The sequence below is a fragment of the Pelobates fuscus genome, chromosome 3, assembly GCF_036172605.1.
Source record: "Pelobates fuscus isolate aPelFus1 chromosome 3, aPelFus1.pri, whole genome shotgun sequence".
NCBI classification, from domain to species: domain Eukaryota; kingdom Metazoa; phylum Chordata; class Amphibia; order Anura; family Pelobatidae; genus Pelobates; species Pelobates fuscus.
Window position 1 is genome coordinate 298,052,043 of NC_086319.1, and position 20,250 is coordinate 298,072,292.

The 20,250-nt window shown below is 43.8% G+C and overlaps 1 protein-coding gene across 1 annotated transcript in view; it reads right to left on the bottom strand.

Moving 5' to 3' along the window:
* The window catches only part of MAP2K1 (mitogen-activated protein kinase kinase 1), a 47,727-nt gene that overhangs the window by 18,828 nt on the left and 8,649 nt on the right, over nt 1-20,250 (bottom strand). The window contains exons 2-5 of the mRNA XM_063448774.1: nt 5,078-5,288; nt 4,343-4,489; nt 1,695-1,772; nt 1,294-1,345 (exon numbers count right to left, since the gene is read on the bottom strand). Of these exons, the coding sequence (XP_063304844.1) occupies nt 1,294-1,345; nt 1,695-1,772; nt 4,343-4,489; nt 5,078-5,288 (488 nt within the window). The remainder of the gene's footprint in view (nt 1-1,293; nt 1,346-1,694; nt 1,773-4,342; nt 4,490-5,077; nt 5,289-20,250) is intronic.

Sequence of the window (20,250 nt, forward strand, 5' to 3'; positions counted from 1 at the left end):
GAATAATTTGGGACTTGAAGGTCCCTGCTTAAGGTAAATGGGTGCTAGGTCAATTCGCCCTGAACAACTGTGTTGCAAAGCAACTTAGTACAAAAAAATCCCAGCTTTCATACATAAGGATTATTAAATATTAAATATTCCCCTAAGGAATATGGTGGGGTGAGCTGGTGATCCTCCTACTCTGCTAAGCCGCGAAGCCTCACATTATTGTGCCTTATTCCCCCGGTTTTCTAGGTCCTCTACATGTAATGCCTTGCATCGGAGCCGGTTGGCCTAAGAGTCCGCATCAGTTTCTGCCAGTGTCTGGGCTGCCTTGATGTTGTCACACTCTTCTTCCACTTGGCCCATGCAATCTGTGAGGTGACACAGCTCTGCATGCATGACTTAAAGAACAGCTGCAGTTGCGGTGAGTGGGTCATCCTTTGTAGGGAAGGCCTGAATGAGTGGTAGCCCACCGGAGTCTCAATCAGAGATCTGATCAGGGATGATGAGCGGTCGGATGCCTCTGATAGAGGTGAATCTTCCGGGTAGTGCAATAGTGTTGCCAGGTCCTTAGGGGTGACCAAATACTGGCCAAGAGAGGAAGAGAGATGCCCCTTTTTTGGATCTGGGATCTTCCCAGTGGTAGATAGGCATCAGGATTTCCCCATGTTTTGGGGAAGGTTAGGGGCTAGTTTGTCGGAAGGCTCTTGAGGAGGGTGGATATCTTAGTCGCCAGCCAAACTGCGCCCCCTGCAATTTCTTTTTTGTTTTACTCTTTCAGCCTCAAGGTTTATTTAAAGTTTTACTGGGTGGTTCAAGATGTTTAGCACAGACAGCAAAACAGAAAACGGTTAAGCTGTAGTAGAAAGAAACTCAGAATAAATTAAACTGGCTATACAACTAGAGAGGATAATTAGAGATTGTCCTGCAAACATATATAATTATCTTTTGGCGATTATTGCTATATAAAGGGGCAAATTCAATCCACCACTACACTTAATGAAAACAAAAAGACTTTCAAAATTAGGATTAAAAAATGTCAGTCCTAGTAGACATTCTTTTGCAGGATTCATATGCTTTAACATGAAGGCACAGAGGATAGTGAGCAGGTATCAGTAGGTGGAGGAGAAGAATGAGAAAAAGGACATACAGTAGGAGAGAAAGAATATCACAATATGGTGTATGAAAGGGATTGATAATAGATGGGAGTAAACCTAGAGTAAATCAGTTTGTACAGAGCTTGAAATCCTTTGGGGCTCCCAATACTTTTTATAGTATTTTAATGTGTACAATCACAGGTGTCCAGCTTACCTCTGTGCATTATCTTATGTTTCTCTCTCAAATAGGTCAATCCCTTTATCACCTACCAGTGGAAAGAAAAGCAGACAGTGAGATACCACTCAATCTTCAAGGTGCACTTCATTACCCTGCAGAGTGTACTACAGGAACTGATCCTGAGCAATGTTACAGCCTCCCATTGTGCTTGGGTTTTGGGACCCTAAGCTTTAGGAAGGCTTCACCCCAGCTATATAGCAATTACTCTATAGCAGGGATAGCAAACAGGTGGCAGAGCAGCTTTTGTGGAATACATTTCTCATGATGCCGAGCCAGCCGCTAGCCATCACAGCTGTTGAGCAGTGCATTTCAGATATTAATTAACTCCAGGAGGGTTTCAAATATGCAAAACACAGAGATGATTATTTGATACTTACTGCAATGCTGACTTTTCCCAAAATTTTCTCTGGGATTTTTCCTGCTTTTTTTAACACCTGATCAAGTGAACCTCCATCCTAGCGGGGAGAAAAGCACAAGTTATTTTTGTTTATTTAACAGTACATATGCAGTGCTCTTATCCAGAGCACAGAGAAACATATTGGTACAAAGGAGTAGAGAATCAGTACTATTGAGATATAATCTGTTTTCTCTACATCAAGAATTTGTCTCAACCTTCCATTGAGGTTATTAGACAGAAGTAAATGTTTTAATGGATATCTGCTCATTACGCTCACCATTGACATCTGCATAGTTATCTTGGGTTGAAACACGGACAACAATGTACCTCCTGCACCATCCTGAGTGTGTATTCTGTTTGTACACACATGCACCATTTGCAAATGAGCTATTATACACTGCTCAAAAAAAATAAAGGGAACACTTAAACAACACAATGTAACTCCAAGTCAATCACACTTCTGTGAAATCAAACGGTCCACTTAGGAAGCAACACTGAGTGACAATCAATTTCACATGCTGTTGTGCAAATGGGATAGACAACAGGTGGAAATTATAGGCAATTAGCAAGACACCCCCAATAAAAGAGTGGTTCTGCAGGTGGTGACCACAGACCACTTCTCAGTTCCTATGCTTCCTTGGTGATGTTTTGGTCACTTTTGAATGCTGGCGGTGCTTTCACTCTAGTGGTAGCATGAGACAGAGTCTACAACCCACACAAGTGGCTCAAGCAGTGCAGCTCATCCAGGATGGCACATCAATGCGAGTTGTGGCAAGGTTTGCTGTGTCTGTCAGTCCAGTAAATCAGTCAGGCCAGTAAATCAGGAGACGTGGAGGAGGCCGTAGGAGGGCAACAACCCAGCAGCAGGACGCTACCTCCGCCTTTGTGCAAGGAGGAACAGCCCTGCAAAATGACCTCCAGCAGGCCACAAATGTGCACGTGTCTGCTCAAACGGTCAGAAACAGACTCCATGAGGGTGGTATGAGGGCCAGACGTCCATAGGTGGGGGTTGTGCTTACAGCCCAACACCATGCAGGCCGTTTGGCATTTGCCAAAGAACACCAAGATTGGCAAATTCGCCACTGGCGCCCTGTGCTCTTCACAGATGAAAGCAGGTTCACACTGAGCACATGTGACAGACGTGAGAAGAGTCTGGAGACGCCGTGGAGAATGTTCTGCTGCCTGAAACATCCTCCAGCATGACCGGTTTGGCAGTGGGTCAGTAATGGTGTGGGGTGGCATTTCTTTGGGGGGCCACACAGCCCTCCATGTGCTCGCCAGAGGTAGCCTGACTGCCATTAGGTACCGAGATTAGATCCTCAGACCCCTTGTGAGACCATATACTGGTGCGGTTGGCGCTGAGTTCCTCCTATTGCAAGACAATGCTAGACCTCATGTGGCTGGAGTGTGTCAGCAGTTCCTGCAAGACAAAGGCATTGATGCTGTGGACTGACCCGCCCGTTCCCCAGACCTGAATCCAATTGAGCACATCATGTCTCGCTCCATCCACCAACGTCACGTTGCACCACAGACTGTCCAGGAGTTGGCAGATGCTTTAGTCTAGGTCTGGGAGGAGATCCCTCAGGAGACCATCCACCACCTTATCAGGAGCATGCACAGGTGTTGTAGGGAGGTCATACAGGCACGTGGAGGCCACACACACTACTGAGCCTCATTCAGACATGTTTTAAGGACATTACATCAAAGTTGGATCAGCCTGTAGTGTGTTTTTCCACTTTAATTTTGAGTGTGACTCCAAATCCAGACCTCCATGGGCTGAAAAAAATAGATTTCCATTTTTTTATTTTTGTGTGATTTTGTTGTCAGCACATTCAACTATGTAAAGAACAAAGTATGTCAGGAAAATATTTAATTCATTCAGATCTAGGATGTGTTATTTTTGTGTTCCCTTTATTTTTTTGAGCAGTGTATGTTAAATATGTCTGATAGTATATTACTGATTTCCCCCCCACATGACCATTTGCTAAGATAATTTGTATTGCAAGAATGACAGACAGATTAATAAAACTAATAAATAAATATTGATGTTTAATAGAAAGAAAAAACAAATAAAAACACCCCTCTTTAAAGGGACACTGTAGGCACCCAGACCAATTTAGCTCATTGAAGTTGTCTGGGGCTGTGCCCCTTTTGCATCTAGTGCTGCAATGTAAAACATCACAGTTCCAGAGAACTGCAATGTTTTACATTGTAGCTCTAAGTCTGCCCTCTATGGCTGTCTAACAGACAGCCACTAGAGGGTTTCCGGAATCTAAACTGACTTTTGGTCGGTTATCTGATGCTGGAGGTCCTCATGAACCTCCAGAGTCAGATTTTCCCCATAGGAAAGCATTGAATAATGCTTTCCTATGAGGAGGTCTAATGCACGCGTGGCTATTGCCGCGCATGCGCATTAGGTCTCCCCCGCCGGCTGGCGAGGAACGTGGGCGGAGGCTGACCCAGGGCCGCAGACATTGGTGGTTGATTCAGGTAAGTGGCTGAAGGGTTTTATCCCCTTCCGCCCCGCGGGAGGGAGACACTACAAGAGCCTATGGTGCCAGGAAAACGGGTTTGTTTTCCTGGCACTATAGGATCCCTTTAATTCTCATAAACAAACTGTTCTCTCACCATGTGTTCCATGCAGATGCTGATTTCTCCATCGCTGTAGAATGCTCCATAGAACCCCACAATATAGGGGGAGTTACACTCATGCAGCACCTGAAGCTCCCGGATAATTTGGTTTCGGATTGCAGGCTTGATCTCCAGATGAATCAACTACCAGGATAGAGACCACAAGTGTTATAACGCAGTAAACACCGTCTTGAGTTATTTTAGGTGTTTGAAGGTAGAGTCCATGAATCATAGCTTCTGTGTACTAGAGTCAGTCACTGACAGAATGAGCAAATCCCATAACACCTACCAAAGGACATGGACAAGAGGCATGGGATAAGATTTAATCACAGAGAGACATTTTATTTCAGGGACATATTCTGCTCTATAAAATAAATAATAAATCTTCCTCCTGTGATGTGACACAGGGTGGGGGCACAGATAGGCATGTAGTTGCTGGGATTTTTACATAATTCATGGAATCACAACACAATGGTCAGAATGGTATGAATTATTTTCTACTCCTTTCTGCGACTTATCTTCATAATCTGCATCAACATAAGCAACAAATTCTCACTAGTCAGGAGTTTTTACTAAATTTAAAATGCCAAAATAGCAGAACTGGAAAAGGTCCCCAAGGCAGTTATGCTAGACCATTTTGGTCTAAACGTTGAATTTCACTTTGAATTCTCGACAACGTCTTAATAGACCTCAAACACTATACATGGCATACACAGGAAATCAGCATCTCACCTTCCTTGCCATGATCAAGCTAGATGGTCGATGGGACACCTTGAACACCACCCCACCATTACCCGCTCCAAGCTCTGATACTTTCTCAAAGTCGTCATCCTTCAGCTCCCCAACTTTCTGCTTCTGAGTGAGAAAAGCTTCTAGCCGTTTCCTCTGCTGTTCATCCAATTCCAGCTCCTCTAACTTCTTCTGAAGAGCTTCAAGGTTTGTCCTGAATGGTGAGGAGCACAACGAAAGGGTTAGGAAATGTAATGTAGAATCATATTGTCAGTCAAAAAGGACAAAGGCAATGCTATGTTATGAAAGAAAGTCACATCTATATGCATGCATAGAAAACAGTGTAGTCCCCATAACCTATATTACTTGACCTCTAACATTTAAATGCCGTAGACTTATATAGATATATATACCTGCCAGATCCTTGTTCTTATGGATATTTCATAGCTATATACAAATAATAAATCCCATATCCTGTGTAAGAGAAGCTCAAAGACTACAGGAGAAGTGCAAAGAGGACTCTCAAACACACCCAACCCAGCAATTCGTACACAGCAAGCATTTTACAGACTGCTTGGCACAGACACAAACCTCAGATACAAAACAAAACATCCTAAAAGTATTCCAGGAAACTATAAAACTGAAAGGAACATAAACATTCCACACTTGATACTTCTGAAATTAGGTGAGAAGAACACGGTTACTGAGGATTTGAGCGGATTGTCAAAAAAACACTGCCCTATCTTTATTTATACGTGTTTTTACACATAGGTGGTAAACAGAGGGAGAAAACTTGGGTTGTAAGTTATAGCATCTATCATGTATACTGTGCATCGACGTTCTTTTTGCGAAGGGGATTGTTATGAGGTATGGTGAACAATGCATGTTCAGAAGTGTAATATCTGAGTCGAGCCCTAAGTCGTGTGCCTTCAATTTGCCCTTTGGTTATGGGTGTGTGGTATTCAGCACCTTAGGTTTCAGCAGCTGGGTCATCTTTGGTTGGTCGTGGTTGGGCTTTTGGTATGCTATTGCGGCTGTAGTGGTGCTTAGTTAAGGTAGGTGGGTGTGGGATGGGTGGATAGGGATGCGGGGTATGCGCGAGATTAAGGAAGGGCGGGAGTGGGAGGATGAGAAAGACACGAGAGGATGAGAGAGAGTGGGAGAGATAGAGGATAGAAGGAAGGAGCGAGAAGGGGGAGAAGAAGAAGAGCGGGGGGAGGAAGGGGGGGTTGGGGAGAGTGAGTTGCATAAGTGTAATTCTAGTGTCTGGATCGACACTATGGAGGTTGGTTGACAGTGGGTCAGCAGTATGTGGTCAGACCGGTGTTCAGGGGTCTATGTGTGTTATCGGATCTGTAATGGACGGTCCACTGGTCAGGAGGGCGGGCCCGTCAGGACTCGGGGAGGCTAGTAGTTCAAGATCTATTTTTGGTGATATATCTGGAATTTACCATAGCCCAGTACAGAGCGATCACTGGGCAGGACCAACAAAAGTGATGGTTCGTGCCCTCTTCCCCTCCACAGCGCCAACAGATGGCCGGGGTCTCTGCATTCATGCGGTGTAGGATTTCTGGTGTCCGATACCAGAGTGTTAGAGTTTGTAGCTTAGTTCCTAGTATTTGGAGCTAAGGGAGCACTTATGCGCCAGGATGAAAATTTTGTCCCACTCTCCATCTGTGAGCGTCTCACCCACAGCTCTCTCCCAATCTCGAGGTAAGCCTGATAGTGCAGTGTTGTCCCTCCACACATGTCACCTTTAAAAAGTATTAAATATAGGCTCTAATGCAAAGCCTCGTGTGTAAAGAAAATGCAAAAAAAAATAAAAAATAAAAAAAGCTTACATATATTACATAGTCCCACCACACCAATTTATTTCTGCTCTCTCTCCTCTTTTCTCACAGTTCTACCCTTCTCTACTCTCGGCTTTTAATTCTGTAGTTCACTCGTACTTTATTTTTTTTTTCAATTTGACAATTTTTATTTTTCAAAAAGGTGGGATCAGGGGTCAGGGTTACAGAAAGGAAGAAAGAGGGGGGGGGATGGGGGAAAAGGTTTGCAAAGGTATCACATTAGAGACATTAGAAACATCTCACTGAAGACGTCACAACAATTACACGTTGCAGCATTGTATAATAGCATAGTCTAATCATATTACACAGACTCATTATCTTGTTACATCTTAGACGTTAAACGTTAACTTATGTACAAGTGGGTTCCTATACTCAGTAGTGGAGTCATCTGGTGGGTCATACTACAGTGGGTCAAACTACAGTGTGGGCTTTACCTTACTCGGAGTCGTTGTTGACTCAGGTGGTGCCTATCCTCAGGTAGGGGTCTCCATAATGAGCATTATGTTGATTATGGTGATGAGGATCACTCGTACTTTATTTATATAATTATTTATTTATTTATTTTTTTAAATTTGACAATTTTTATTGTTTTTTTGACAATACACAACAGGTGGGAGGAGCGGGGGGGGGGGGGGGGTGGACAGAAGAAAGAAGGGAAGTGTAAGGGGGGGGGTTGTTTTAAAGTATTAACCGAAGTATCATATCCACAGCAAGTACTGGCAATGCAGTGATTTTTTACTTCACTGGTTTAATAAGCACTGTCAATTACACTTCTGATAAAAAGCCACAACATCAGTACAGGATGGGGTACAAAGCACTTATTTAGGGTGTGCCAATCTCCATGTGTCCCAAGCCCTCAAGGCTGCCAAGGTTATCTTGGTAGGTGGGAATGTCCTCCCACTGTTGTAGGATCCCTGCTTCGAGTTCGTGCGCCCACTGTTTCACAGGTGTAGCATCTGGCAGTGGTGTGTAGTCTAAAAGCAACCTGCAACATATGGAGAGCGGTCTGCGTGACATTGGTAGACATTGGTTAATACATATTTTCTCCCATATGGTGAGGGCGTGTGTGTCTGTTGTTGTATGGGGCCTTGGGGTTCGTGTTTATGCAAAAAGGATTGCAGTTGTCTATAGGAGAAGTGTGAGGTATGTGGAATACCGTGGTGAATCGATTGGAGGGTGGTGAAGTCTTTAAGTTTTGTCCCTGCGTAGATGTGGGTCAGGTGTGTGAGGCCTGTCTCCTGCCAAGGTTTAGCATGGAAGGTGGGCATGCAGTATGTGAGGGCCCATGTGGGTTTGGCCTGGGAAATCAGAGCTATTGCTCAGTTTAGGTCAGTGCAAGTCCCATATGTGCAGTAATAAGGATATTTGGGTTGGCATATTATGTATGGGCGGTCTAAGCTGTTTGGGTAGCCATAGTATGTGGTGGGTTTCGTACGACTCCATCAGCCATTTTTCCAGTGTCACCCATTGTGGGTGATGTTTATCTAGAAAATGCAGCAATGCGTACGCTAGGATGAATGCCTGGTAGTAGGTGCGAACATCTGGGACTGCCAGACCACCCACCCTCATTGGCACCTTCAAGAGTTTCAGTGATACTCGGGGTCTCCCTCCTGCCCAAATAAATCTAGTTATGTCCATTTGGATCGCTTTGAAGTAGGTTTGGGGTATGCGCAGCGGTAGAGTCCTAAAAACATACTGTAGCCGTGGGAGTACGGACATCTTTATTGCCATTATCCTTTCAGTCCATGTAAGTAAGAGGAGGGCCCAGTTCTTCAAGATTAGTTTACAGTCAGTCCACACGCGGATATAATTCCCTGCTATTAGGTCTGTGGCTTTCCTGGTAAATAGGAGCCCCAGGTATTTTATATGGTCTTTTTTCCATTCAAGTGGTTATGACTTGCTCAGTGTTTGTATTAGGGAGGAGGCCTATTCCTATGGCTTGGGGTTTTTAGTGTTTAGAGAGGGGTTTGAAAGGTGGCCATAGTCCTGTATCGTCTGCATAAGGTGTGGGAGGGTTTCAAGGGGTTTTGAAATGTAGAGTAGGATGTCGCTGATTTTGTATTCTGTATCTTTTATGTTATATCATGGATGAGGGGTGATCTCTGATGATGCGTAAAAGGGGTTCTAGGGCTAGTACATACAAGAGGGGGGGGACAGTGGGCAACCCTGTCTTGTCCCGTTGGACATGGTGAAAGGGTCGGACTTAAATCCCGATTGGAGGACCTGAGTTGATGGGGCTGAGTACAGGGCAAACACCTGTCTCACAATGGGTGGAGGACACCCGTATGCCTGTAGTGTGCGCGCCCCAGGAAGGGCCAGCTGAGGCGGTCAAATGCTTTTTCTGTGTCCAGTGCTAGAAGTAACCTGCCCCCTCAGAGGCTCTCTAGGAGCAGTGATAGTTTTCGGGTGTTATCTAATCCCTGCCTACCCTGCACAAACCACGTTTGGTCGTCCCCTATGAGGGATGGCAGTATGTCACTAAGCCTGTTTGCTAAGACCTTCACGTGTATTTTTGCATCTGTATTTAGTAACGATATGGGGTGGTAGTTCTTGCATAGGTCTAGGTCTTTATTTGGTTTCAGTAAGGTTACTATAGTAGCCATTAGCATCTCGTGCGGCAAAGCTCCCCTGGTGGAGGCAGAGTGGTGTACCTTAAGGAGGTGTGGAGCTAGCTCCTTTGCTTATAGTTTGTAGTAGGTATTAGTTAGGCCATCCGACCCTGGTGACTTTCCCCCTGGTAATCCCGCTATGACTCAGTACTTCCGGAAGCTCAATAGCCTATTGGCTAGGTATTTAGTGGCTTTCCCGCTATTATGATACACATTTGCTTTCAGTTTGTAACGTAGGGTTTTGGTTTTCTCCGCGTTCAATTCTGTAAGGCGTGTGTAAAGTGTTGTAGCTGTGCCGCTAACTTTTGTGAGGGTTGCAATTTATTCTTCTTGGAGGTTATGACTATTTGTTTATAGCAGTCTAGGAGAGTTGTTTGGTGGTTTTTTCAGGAAGGAGGATCTTTTAAAGCCCTTTGTGTGCTGACCAAACAGTAATGTCTGACTTCCCCTCCCCAACATTTATGTCAAAGTAGGCTAGAAGTGCGTCCTTTAGCTCGCTCGTAAAGGGGGCGTCTGACAGCAGGGAGTCATTTAGCCTCCAGGAGCCCTTTCCTTTAAACTGGAAAGCGTCCAGGAGGTCAAGGCAGACCGGCCATGGTCTGACCATGTTATATCCCCTATGGTACGGCGGGATAGCTGGGCCAGGTGTTGTCAGTCTAGAAGAAATGTATCTATACGGGTATATGTGTTGTGAACCCAAGAGTAGAAGGAATAATCTCTATCTCCTGGATGTAGCGATCTCCAGGCATCATAGAGATCATATTGGTCTATAAATTTAGCGAAGGATTTGTTCAAGGCGTCCAATCTCCTTTTGCTATTACCTGTAAGGGCAATGGTTGTGTCAAGGGCGGGCGATTGAATACAATTGAAGTCTCCGCACAAGATCACATTACCTTGTTTAATTTTATAAATTTTGTGAAGTAGCATTTGCAGGTAGTGCTTGGGGTTGTTTGGAAAGTAGGCTGCCACTAACGTTAGTTGGGCATTATTGAACTGGCCTACTAGTATGATATACCTGCGTCTCGGGTCTATACTGTGGCGTTGTAATGTAAAGGCCACGTCTTTGTGCATCAGAATGGATACCCCTTTGATTTGGTACTTGCTAGAGCGTGATATTGGGCGGGATATTTTTGGGTGAATATGGCCTGGAGTACGGTTGTTCCTAAAGTGCGTTTCCTGAATACAGGCGATATCTACTCCTTGTTTGATTAAGTCTTTGAGTAGCAACCTGCGTTTACCGGGAATATTTAATTATTTGACATTGTGAGATACCAGTTTCATATTGGTGCAGTTTGGGGTACAGTGTGCTTATAGTTTATGCTCCCGTAGGGAGCTCCTATGGTATATGTTTTGGTTGGGATATTTTGAAGTGCGTTTGGGAGCGTATTTGCAGTGGATCTGTCTAGTTATAGAGGGGTGGTTGATACAGTTTGTGACCTTCTGGGTCTGATGGGTGGAGGGGGGGAAGACACATAAGGGAAAAACTTGGGGTGGGAGGGGGGTGTAACAAACGTGTGTGCAACATGCCCTGACTAGTTCCTCTTCCAGGAACCAAAATGTACCGAGAGACTCAGCTCAAACATGGCAGTAGCGGTGGAGGGGAGCGTTTTAACGCTTCTGAGGATCATGGGCAGCAGAGATCCCAATATCCCCTGTGGGCAATTCCGAGGCATTAAACCTGGGCGTCCCTGCAATTACTGCAAGTGACTCTAGGAGCCGAGCTTTCTCACCTCATGAGGCTGTGTGGGGGCTGGGGCTATAGGCGCCCCCTCTGCGCATTGATTATGTGAATCAAGGGGATAGCCTGAACAAAACAAAATAAATATGGTACTTTCAATGGAAGGTGTTAAACTGACACCTGTAAACATTGGTAATTTCTGTGTATCTTAATTAAAAGGGATACTGAAGCCTATACCTCCCACTTGGAGGTGGGTGAATCTCATAGTGCAGCGGGCAATCCGAGGCATGAAACCTGGGTGTCACCTTAAGTATTGCAAGAGACTCTGGGAGCCAAGCTTTTTCACCTCCTTAGACTGTACGGGCCTGGACATTAGGTGCCTCGTCTGCATGGTGATTATGTAAACCACAGGCATAGCCTAAACAAAACATAAGGTAGCAAGAAAGATTCCCAGGCACTGAAAAGTGTAAAAGCCGCAGGCAGCGTTATTGAAACAAAAAAAGAGAACAGCAACGTTTCAAACTACTAAGAGGTATTTTTCAATCTTGAAAAAGACCTCTTAGTAGGTTGAAACGTTGCTGTTCTCTTTTTTGTTTCAATAAATCTGCCTGCGGCTTTCACACTTTTGAGTGCCTGGAAATCTTTCTTGCTGCCTTAACATGTTGGTATTGCTGGTCCTGTTCCGGAGCACCGGTGGCCGCTGAGAGTGAGTGCGGTTCCTGTGATTATATTTGCTAAACAAAACATAACACATATGGTACCTTTAATGTAAGGTGAAACACACGGTAAATGAGGTGTCATTAAACCAACACCTGTAAACGTTGGTAAGTCCGTATATCGTAAGTAAAAGGATACTGATTGTTTACCTCCTATTCAGGTGTGTGACTCTTATAGCGTTTATATTGAAGTCCATTCTGGGGACCTTCGCTGGCTTCTGCTGTAACAGATCAGGTACTTTGATCAGTCCTTGAGCTTGGAGATTCCCAGTTCCAGGGAAAAGATTGCGTGCAAGGTTCTGCCATGGTGGACCAGTAGTTTGGTGGGGTACCCCCATCTGTAGGCAACATTTTGATCACTTAGAGTAGTTGTGATCGGTGCTAGGGTCTTCCAAAATTGCAGCATTGTTGCGGACAGGTCGGCAAAAATTTTGATGTGCCCATAGGGGTCTGGCATATCAGAGGTTCTGCTGGCTCTTATCAACAGCTCCTTGGCAAGGAAAAAATGGATAAGGGATATAACATCTCTTGCTGCGGTCGACGGTAAATGTTGTGGTCGGAGACGGTGTGCCCTGGCCACGATCAGTTGGTCTGGATGGATAGCAGGGGTGAGTGCTTGGAACATGTTCTGGAGGTAGTCGTTGAGGCCTGCAGCAAGGACTGTTACCGGTATGATGCAGATTCGAATATTATTTCTCCTTGACCGATCCTCCAGGTCTGCCAGTTTAAGTTTGTAGGAGTTGAGAGTGGTTTCATACTCCTAGACTTTGTTCGCCAGGCTGTTGTGTGCTTCTGCAAATTCATCCAGCTTGTGCTCAACGTGAGCTGGCCTATGTTGGTGATGTCTTTGCGGAGGTCTGCTTCTGGTGTTTGCAGCTGCTTCCTCTTGTTGGACTCCAGAGTGTCTGCCAATTCTGTTAGCATATGTCGCATAGGTAGCTGTGAGAGGTTGTTCCTCTGAGAGGGAGCCCAGAGGTGAGAGGGTTCACTCACAGGAGCGGGCCTCACCGCCATCTTTGAAAGGGCTGCGACCATCTCACGGTTTCGTTCCGGCGGTCCGCGCCAGAAAGAAGGACGCCCATTCAGCCTTAGCCGCTTCGTTTTTCTGCCTCTGAGACATAGTAATGCTGGGCGTGCTTTAAATATGATCTGTAGACCGATTATGTCTGCTCCGGGGAAAAGAAAAAAAAACATCCCCCTTCCCTATATTGCTTAAGCAGAAGACATTATAAAAACAAGTACACAAGGGCCACATATAAAAAAAAAATTTAAAAAAAATACAAGACCAAGAACAGTCACATCAAGCAGATAAAACGTTCTGCCATTTCTATGGGCAAAACTACATAAAATAAACTTTCCAAATGGGATTTTGTACGTCAATGAGACTAGAAGTAACTGGCTCTATCAATTCCACCAAGAACCACCACAATATGTTGGGACAGGAATACTCCACGGTTTTGCAGGTGTATGATTCAAAATGCATCCGTCTGGTCTCAGGTTTAGACTGATAGAATCAGGCAAACTGGTGATTTTACTAAAGCCTATTTGCCAGAGTAGGGTGGGGCATGCCAATGTGGTTTGCCACAGTCATCCACAAGTCTTGATCTCGGTGATGGCCGACCCATCCATTGGATATATTAGAGGTAGTGTTGGTAATGACAATAAGCATAAAGTCAGATGAGCTAGTCACTAATAGACTAGGCACAGCAAGCGGATTGGTGAGGAAGAACATGGGTCACCAATGGAATGATTCTCAAACATGCTGAAACCAAACTGCAGACAATCAATAAGTGGCTATATCCGTAATAGTATCCATAAAGAACAGACGAGTATTACACTGGAGAAGTGACAAGATTGCACAGGTGATGTCTATACGGAAGTATTTTCCAATATAAAGGGCTGAAGTGGTGTCATGACACCTGGTCTAATATCACCTTGTCTGGATGTGTTTGTATGCACTGCATACACCAGGGAAGTTGATTCATGAACTGCTAAAAGAGTGGAAGCAGACAAGAAACCCATCAGAGGGAAGCTTATAAGTGTTTGGGACTAGGTTTCCCAGCAGGTAACACTGTTACCAAACAGAGATTTTGTGGCATCCCTGAACCATGCTCTTTTATGCTGCTATCTTTTCAGCCGATGAAGTATGTAATAGTCGCTAATAGCAGCATCTCTACTGAATTATCAATACGCTGTTGTGTGAAACATTAGCCTTCTTAAAGGTACCCATTACTGTAGACTTGCAAGGACTTGCTCCATTCCAATTTCATTCACTATGCTGATTCCTTCTAACAGAAAGGAGTCAAATTCCATCCACTAAATCTGAGGCACCCGCACCAATACCACGTCCCATCCAAAACTTTACAGTCCATTTAACTTTCCGCCATGCAAGCATTCCACACACTTCTTTTACTGGATGGACAGGCTTGTTTCCAGTACTCCTATCGAGGACCTGCAAATATATACTGGCAATGCTGGTTCCCTATATAACTGTGTGACATATTTCCTTTAAGGAAGGTGTTCCAAAAAAAACATGTCTTTCAGTATGGAAATGGACTGGTTTTATAAAAAAAATAAAAAAAATGTTTTTTTTTAAATCAACATTTTAATACAGAGATCAATATGCCATCTGGAAGCATAGGCAGGAAAATAGGCCCAATTATATACATTGTGAGGGTCGGAATCTCTATAAAAATCCTTAATGACCACCACTTGGAAGGATCATGCAGTTTTCATACTTTTAACATCCTGATATTATGTAATGCCAATACACAATACTATCTGCTACCAGATACTTGTTTGACAGTCCAACAGCTGTGTTCAAAATGGCAATGCCAAGTGTACAGGTAGCATGCCAAATACTGCACATGAATAATAAATAAATAAAATATATATATTATGTCATACAAATATAGACCATCCACATAGACATATACATATAGAGACACATTTAGGCAATAGTATAAATATTAAATAAGAATACACACAGTATGTGATTTTACTATTCAGGTTGTATATAGTTAAATCCTTCCCGTGAGTTGGGGTAGTTAAAGGATTACAGGGTGGTATTTATCTGGATTCTGTTCTTTGGAGACAGCTCTGTTCCTAAGCAACCAGAAATAACAAGAACAATTCTTACAACACCGCTCCCCCACTCAGTTCCATCAAACCCCTACCCACTACCTGCCTCTTTCATGGCTGATGTGTTTTATAATCAGATATTTTTACATAAATCTACTTTCTATAAAATAAATATGCATTGTGCGCAGGCTCAGTTACCATCCTCTCCTTAACCCCTTAAGGACACATGACATGTGTGACATGTCATGATTCCCTTTTATTCCAGAAGTTTGGTCCTTAAGGGGTTAACAACAGATCATGAATAACCGCTTTCTTCAAGAACATGCAAGTCAATATCAGGGATTTAGTGCAGCAGCTCTCCCCTAAGAGAACTAGCTTTATAACAGTAATCAAAGCCTGGTTAATTAGAAACTATATAAATTGTGTAACATTGACCTCCCAGCTGCGCTAAGGCCCAGGGTTAGTCAGCTGAAAGGGTGCCTGTATTTGATTTAAAGAGTGTATGTGAGGGGGTTACGACAAACTACTTTATGCGACTCCTTCCCTTTGGACAGAAGAGCAGTGAGGAGAGGTTAAAGGAGGACATGTGGCAGAAACAATACAGTATGGTAAAAGCTGGATGTGCAACTGTTTAACAGATGCTGTAGCAAACAATGACTGGGGGCTACTTCCTGTTTGCCGCCTCCCCCCCGATTGACAATGATTGTTGCATTCTATTCCTTGCATTGTGTTTTTGTTCACAGTAATTTTTTTGTTTGTTTTTATCGTTACCAATTAAAACATAGCCCTAGCAATGAATCCATGAATGATAGAGAAATATTTAACGTTTTACATTCTTTGCACACAGTCCTTATGCATGCCGGCTCTGTACTCAATGTTAGCTAAAACTCCACACAACAATATCCAGCCCTGCACCTGAGGCCTCCATTTACCTGAGGGATTAGGCAATGCTTGATTAACATCTTGTGGTTGGTTTCCACACCTGCAGGGTGGATTAAACGTGCTGGGCGGTGAATGGTGAACATACAAGTACCTATTGATGCATTCAATGATACCGCGTACGGAGAGAGCTAGCAAAAGGAAATACTGCCTCATGCAACTTTTATACGCATGCATTAGTCAGGGGGTGCAAATTACACAGGCCACTTGTTGGTAGCGTATTTGCACATGACATACCCAAATGATAAATATATGCACAGGCTACCCTAATTGCTACAGACATAGGCTTTTCCTGCTGTTCCTAGCCAAATAGACAAGAGAGCTAGCCAAAATCATGTTTCTTTTAGATTTTAACCCCTTAAGGACACATGACATGTGTGACATGTCATGATTCCCTTTTATTCCATAAGTTTGGTCCTTAAGGGGTTTAGCTGGTTTAGGTAGGCCCCACTTTACCTACTCTTGTATGACATACATGTTTTAATAGAGGTTTTATTCCTTTCTCTCGATGTACCTACTGTAAAGAGCAATATGCTGGAATTATATAAATAGTTGTAATTTAGACAGAAAAGAGAAAAATTAATTTTTTGAATTACTTAGAAAATCGGCAAGAGAATAATACATCAACTGTATCATATCACTATTCAGTTTCCTTAGCCGATTTTTTGCACTTTGTGAACTAAAACAGTAATCTAAAGGATTACCAAATGTCCTGCTGTGATCTGTAAAGTAGCATGTAAGAATCTGAATAGATGTGTAATACAAAAAAAAAAAAAAAAGTCTCCTGGTACTGGGGGAGGGAGGTAATTCGACTTGTGTTAACAAGCTCTGTTGCTGTAGCTGAGATGGAGTAGAGGTGAAGAAAGGGGTGTGCCTTCACATTCCTAGAATATCCCCGGAGTTGCTCACCTACACCTTCCCGGCCAGACACTCCCAAACATGACAGCTGCTGCATGGCTAGTCAAACACTGGATACATGTCATTGTTCATTTTCAACATATCTATATATTATTATCGTCATTTATATAGAGACTACTACTAACTACTAACTACTCCGCAGCGCTTTACAATGTTATAAAGGTGAAAATGTAAGAATAGAAAATGTTACAGTAACAATAGGTTGATGAGGACCCTGCTCATACTCAAGACGTCAGCTGATGGGAGAGCCGCACACGTATTGGACCTTCCCCATAGAAAAGCATTGAAATAATACTTTCCTATGGGGATTTAAAAGGACACTGATGTCCTCATACAAAGCATGTGGGCGTCTAGCATTGTTTCACGGAGTCAAACTCTGTGAAAGGCCATCAAGCACCTCTAGTGACTGTTTGGTAGACAGCCACTAGAAGCAGGCTTAACTCATCAATGTAAACAGTGCAGTTTCTCTGAAACTGCATCATTTACAGCTGCAGGGCCAAAATGACAGGTACACTGCACCCAGACCACTCCAGATGAGATAAAGTGGTCTGGGTGTCTATTGTGCCCTTTAATAAATCTGTTGTAAGAGCTACGTAAATATAGATTTATAATCCAAAATGAATGTGACAAAAAAACACATTTTTTTTTTTAAATACCAGTCATGACTAAATAAAATGAGTGTTTTTTTTTATCAATGTACTCACAAAGCATGTCATACCTGTTTTCTATCAAATGAATATTATAACATAAAGCGACATTGCTCCTCAAATGTATACTTTCCTGTGGTCACCTCCAAAGGGGCTTTGTACAGTGTACAGTGCTACGGAATTTGCTGATGCTATATAAATAAATTTTTTTAAAAAATAATAATAATTTGAAGTATGTGGGCATGGTGCTTAACCCAAAAGGAATCTGTTCTAGACTCCAAACATACATAGAACAAAGGGGTGCTGTTCCTTAAAGGGACACTATAGTCACCTAGACAACTTCAGCATAATGAGGTTGTTCAGGTGAGAACTATAGCTCCCTGCAGCCTCTCTCATGTAAACACTGTATTTTCTGAGAAAAATGTGTTTACATTGAAAGCTAGGAACACCTCCAGTTGCAGTCACTCAGAGTGAACCAGAGGAACTTCTGAGTTGATGGAGGCATAATATGCCTCCATCCACTCAGATCTGCTGTGCACCAGCATCCTGTGATTCAGTATCTCCTCCCAATGCATGCAGACACTGAACTTTCCTCATAGAGATTCATTGATTCAATTCATCTCTATGAGGAGATGCTGATTGGCCAGGGCTGTGTTTGAATCATGCTGGCTCTGCCCCTGATCTGCCTCCTTGTCAGTCTCAGCCAATCCTATGGGGAATGATTGGATCAGGCTACCACATGTCAGCAGACTGCTTGTTTTTCCTGAGTCTAACAGCATGCAGATTTACAGCTTGAATACAGTAAGATTTTTTACTATATTTATGGAGGCCTAAGGGGGCCAGTGGGGCTAGATGGTGGTGTTAACACTAAAGGGTCAGGAATACATGTAGTTGCACTAGTGACTATAGTGTCCCTTTAATTTGTATAATATGTACTCTAGTGATGGCAAAAGCCTGCTGTGCATCACGGGAAACGTATGAAACCATCTGGGCTGCAGGATTGGCCATCACTGCACTGGTAAGATGGTGATGCTGTTTTCATAGTACAGGCTTTTGCAAAGCAAGTCAACATGAGAAAATGTCTCACCATAAGAGCACATCTATAACACACACAATTTATTTTTTTCATATATATTTTATTTTTCACCACAGAAGGTAAAATGTGGGGGGGGGGGGGCGGGGCCGGGCGGCCATGCTAGCAGGCTGCAAATCACCACGGCTCCTGGGGAATTCAGCTAATATAGGGCAAAAACCCACTAAACTCAGCCTGAAACACCCTGGAAAACCGTGGCACAAGTTCCTGGAGTGTCCTGGTGCAGCTAGAGCACCTGAAATCGGGTGCATCTGGGTCCTGGTGAGATGCTCTGGGGCTTGGGGACTGAGGCCTACCCGGGAGGGGAGAGGAGCAGACGGCCGCTGCTTCGCTCTCCATCCTGCCTACGGTTAACAAAAACGCGACTGGAGCCCTCCCGGCCCCGTTACACCCCCCCCCCCTTTGGACCGGTGGGGGTAACACGGATGCAGACCCTACACACCACATAGCTGAACCCACGAACAACCCTGGACTTCAAATGTGGTGGCGAGGAGGAGAAGGCAACCTACAATGCTACGGCCTATTCCCACTGCAAGCCCCGGGCTAGAATACCTCACCTCAACCTCCTATCACCAAGATAGGGGGCCACCACTGGAGGGAAAGCCATCCCCTTACAACAGCTCTGCTACACAGCTACCCGCACTTGGATGCTGTGGTCTGCACAACGCAACACCTATACTCACCCCACGACTGGGTAACACGACCATAGCGACCCTTGGATACTATACCCGGTGGCGGGCTGCCGGAACCTAGTGGACTTTGGGTGCCTGCGGGGTATAACCCCATGCCTATGAAGAGGAACCTTATCAACAGCATGCACAACGCAAGTAACGCCGGCTGTCCTTCCTCCCCACAAAGGAAGTCAAGGACGGCACAAACCGCGGAACTCACCGCTAACAGCCTCACCAAGGGACACTCTGGCGGCACTCACCGCTACACGGACATAACCGTTCGTAATGTCTCAGCCACACCTGTAACACATAGCGGTCTTTAACACTCTGACTACCGCGGATGATGACCCAATGTGCCGTGCTCTGCCTGGTGGTACCTTTTCGTATCTTACTTTATTTTGCAATACTCTACCTTACCTTCTCTGTATAATAGTCCTAGCTAAGCTATTTGCTAGTTATAAATGTCTGAACACATGTCTGTTGTTCACATAATTCTATTGACTACACACCCAGCCTCAGACTCCAGGCAATTCCCTAGTTTGTTAGGATGATCTAACAATTCAGCATGCTAATCACCTGTGTCAGTCATGTCAATTACACTAATATCCTGATCTAACCAACACTACTGTAATGTTTTTTTAAAAAAAGTGCCGTTAATCTTATTGTTCCAAATGTTATGTCTGAAAATGTGCTCGAGGAATGCTATTGGGGCACCAAGAGCTTGTATGTTATTTTTCACTCACAGCACAATAAAAATAAGGAATTGGAAAAAAAAAAAAAAAAAAAAGGTAAAATGTGAACAGAGTGCCCACTTTCTCCTCTGCTTATTGAACCTTTAATCATAATTAAACAGCAGATAGAGATAGAAAAAATGACTACAATCCATATTAAATCCTCTGGCACCCAAAAGGTTAAAGTAATGTTCTGTAGTTTACTTGCATTGCTGCATTTTAACTATTTTTACGTAACTGTAC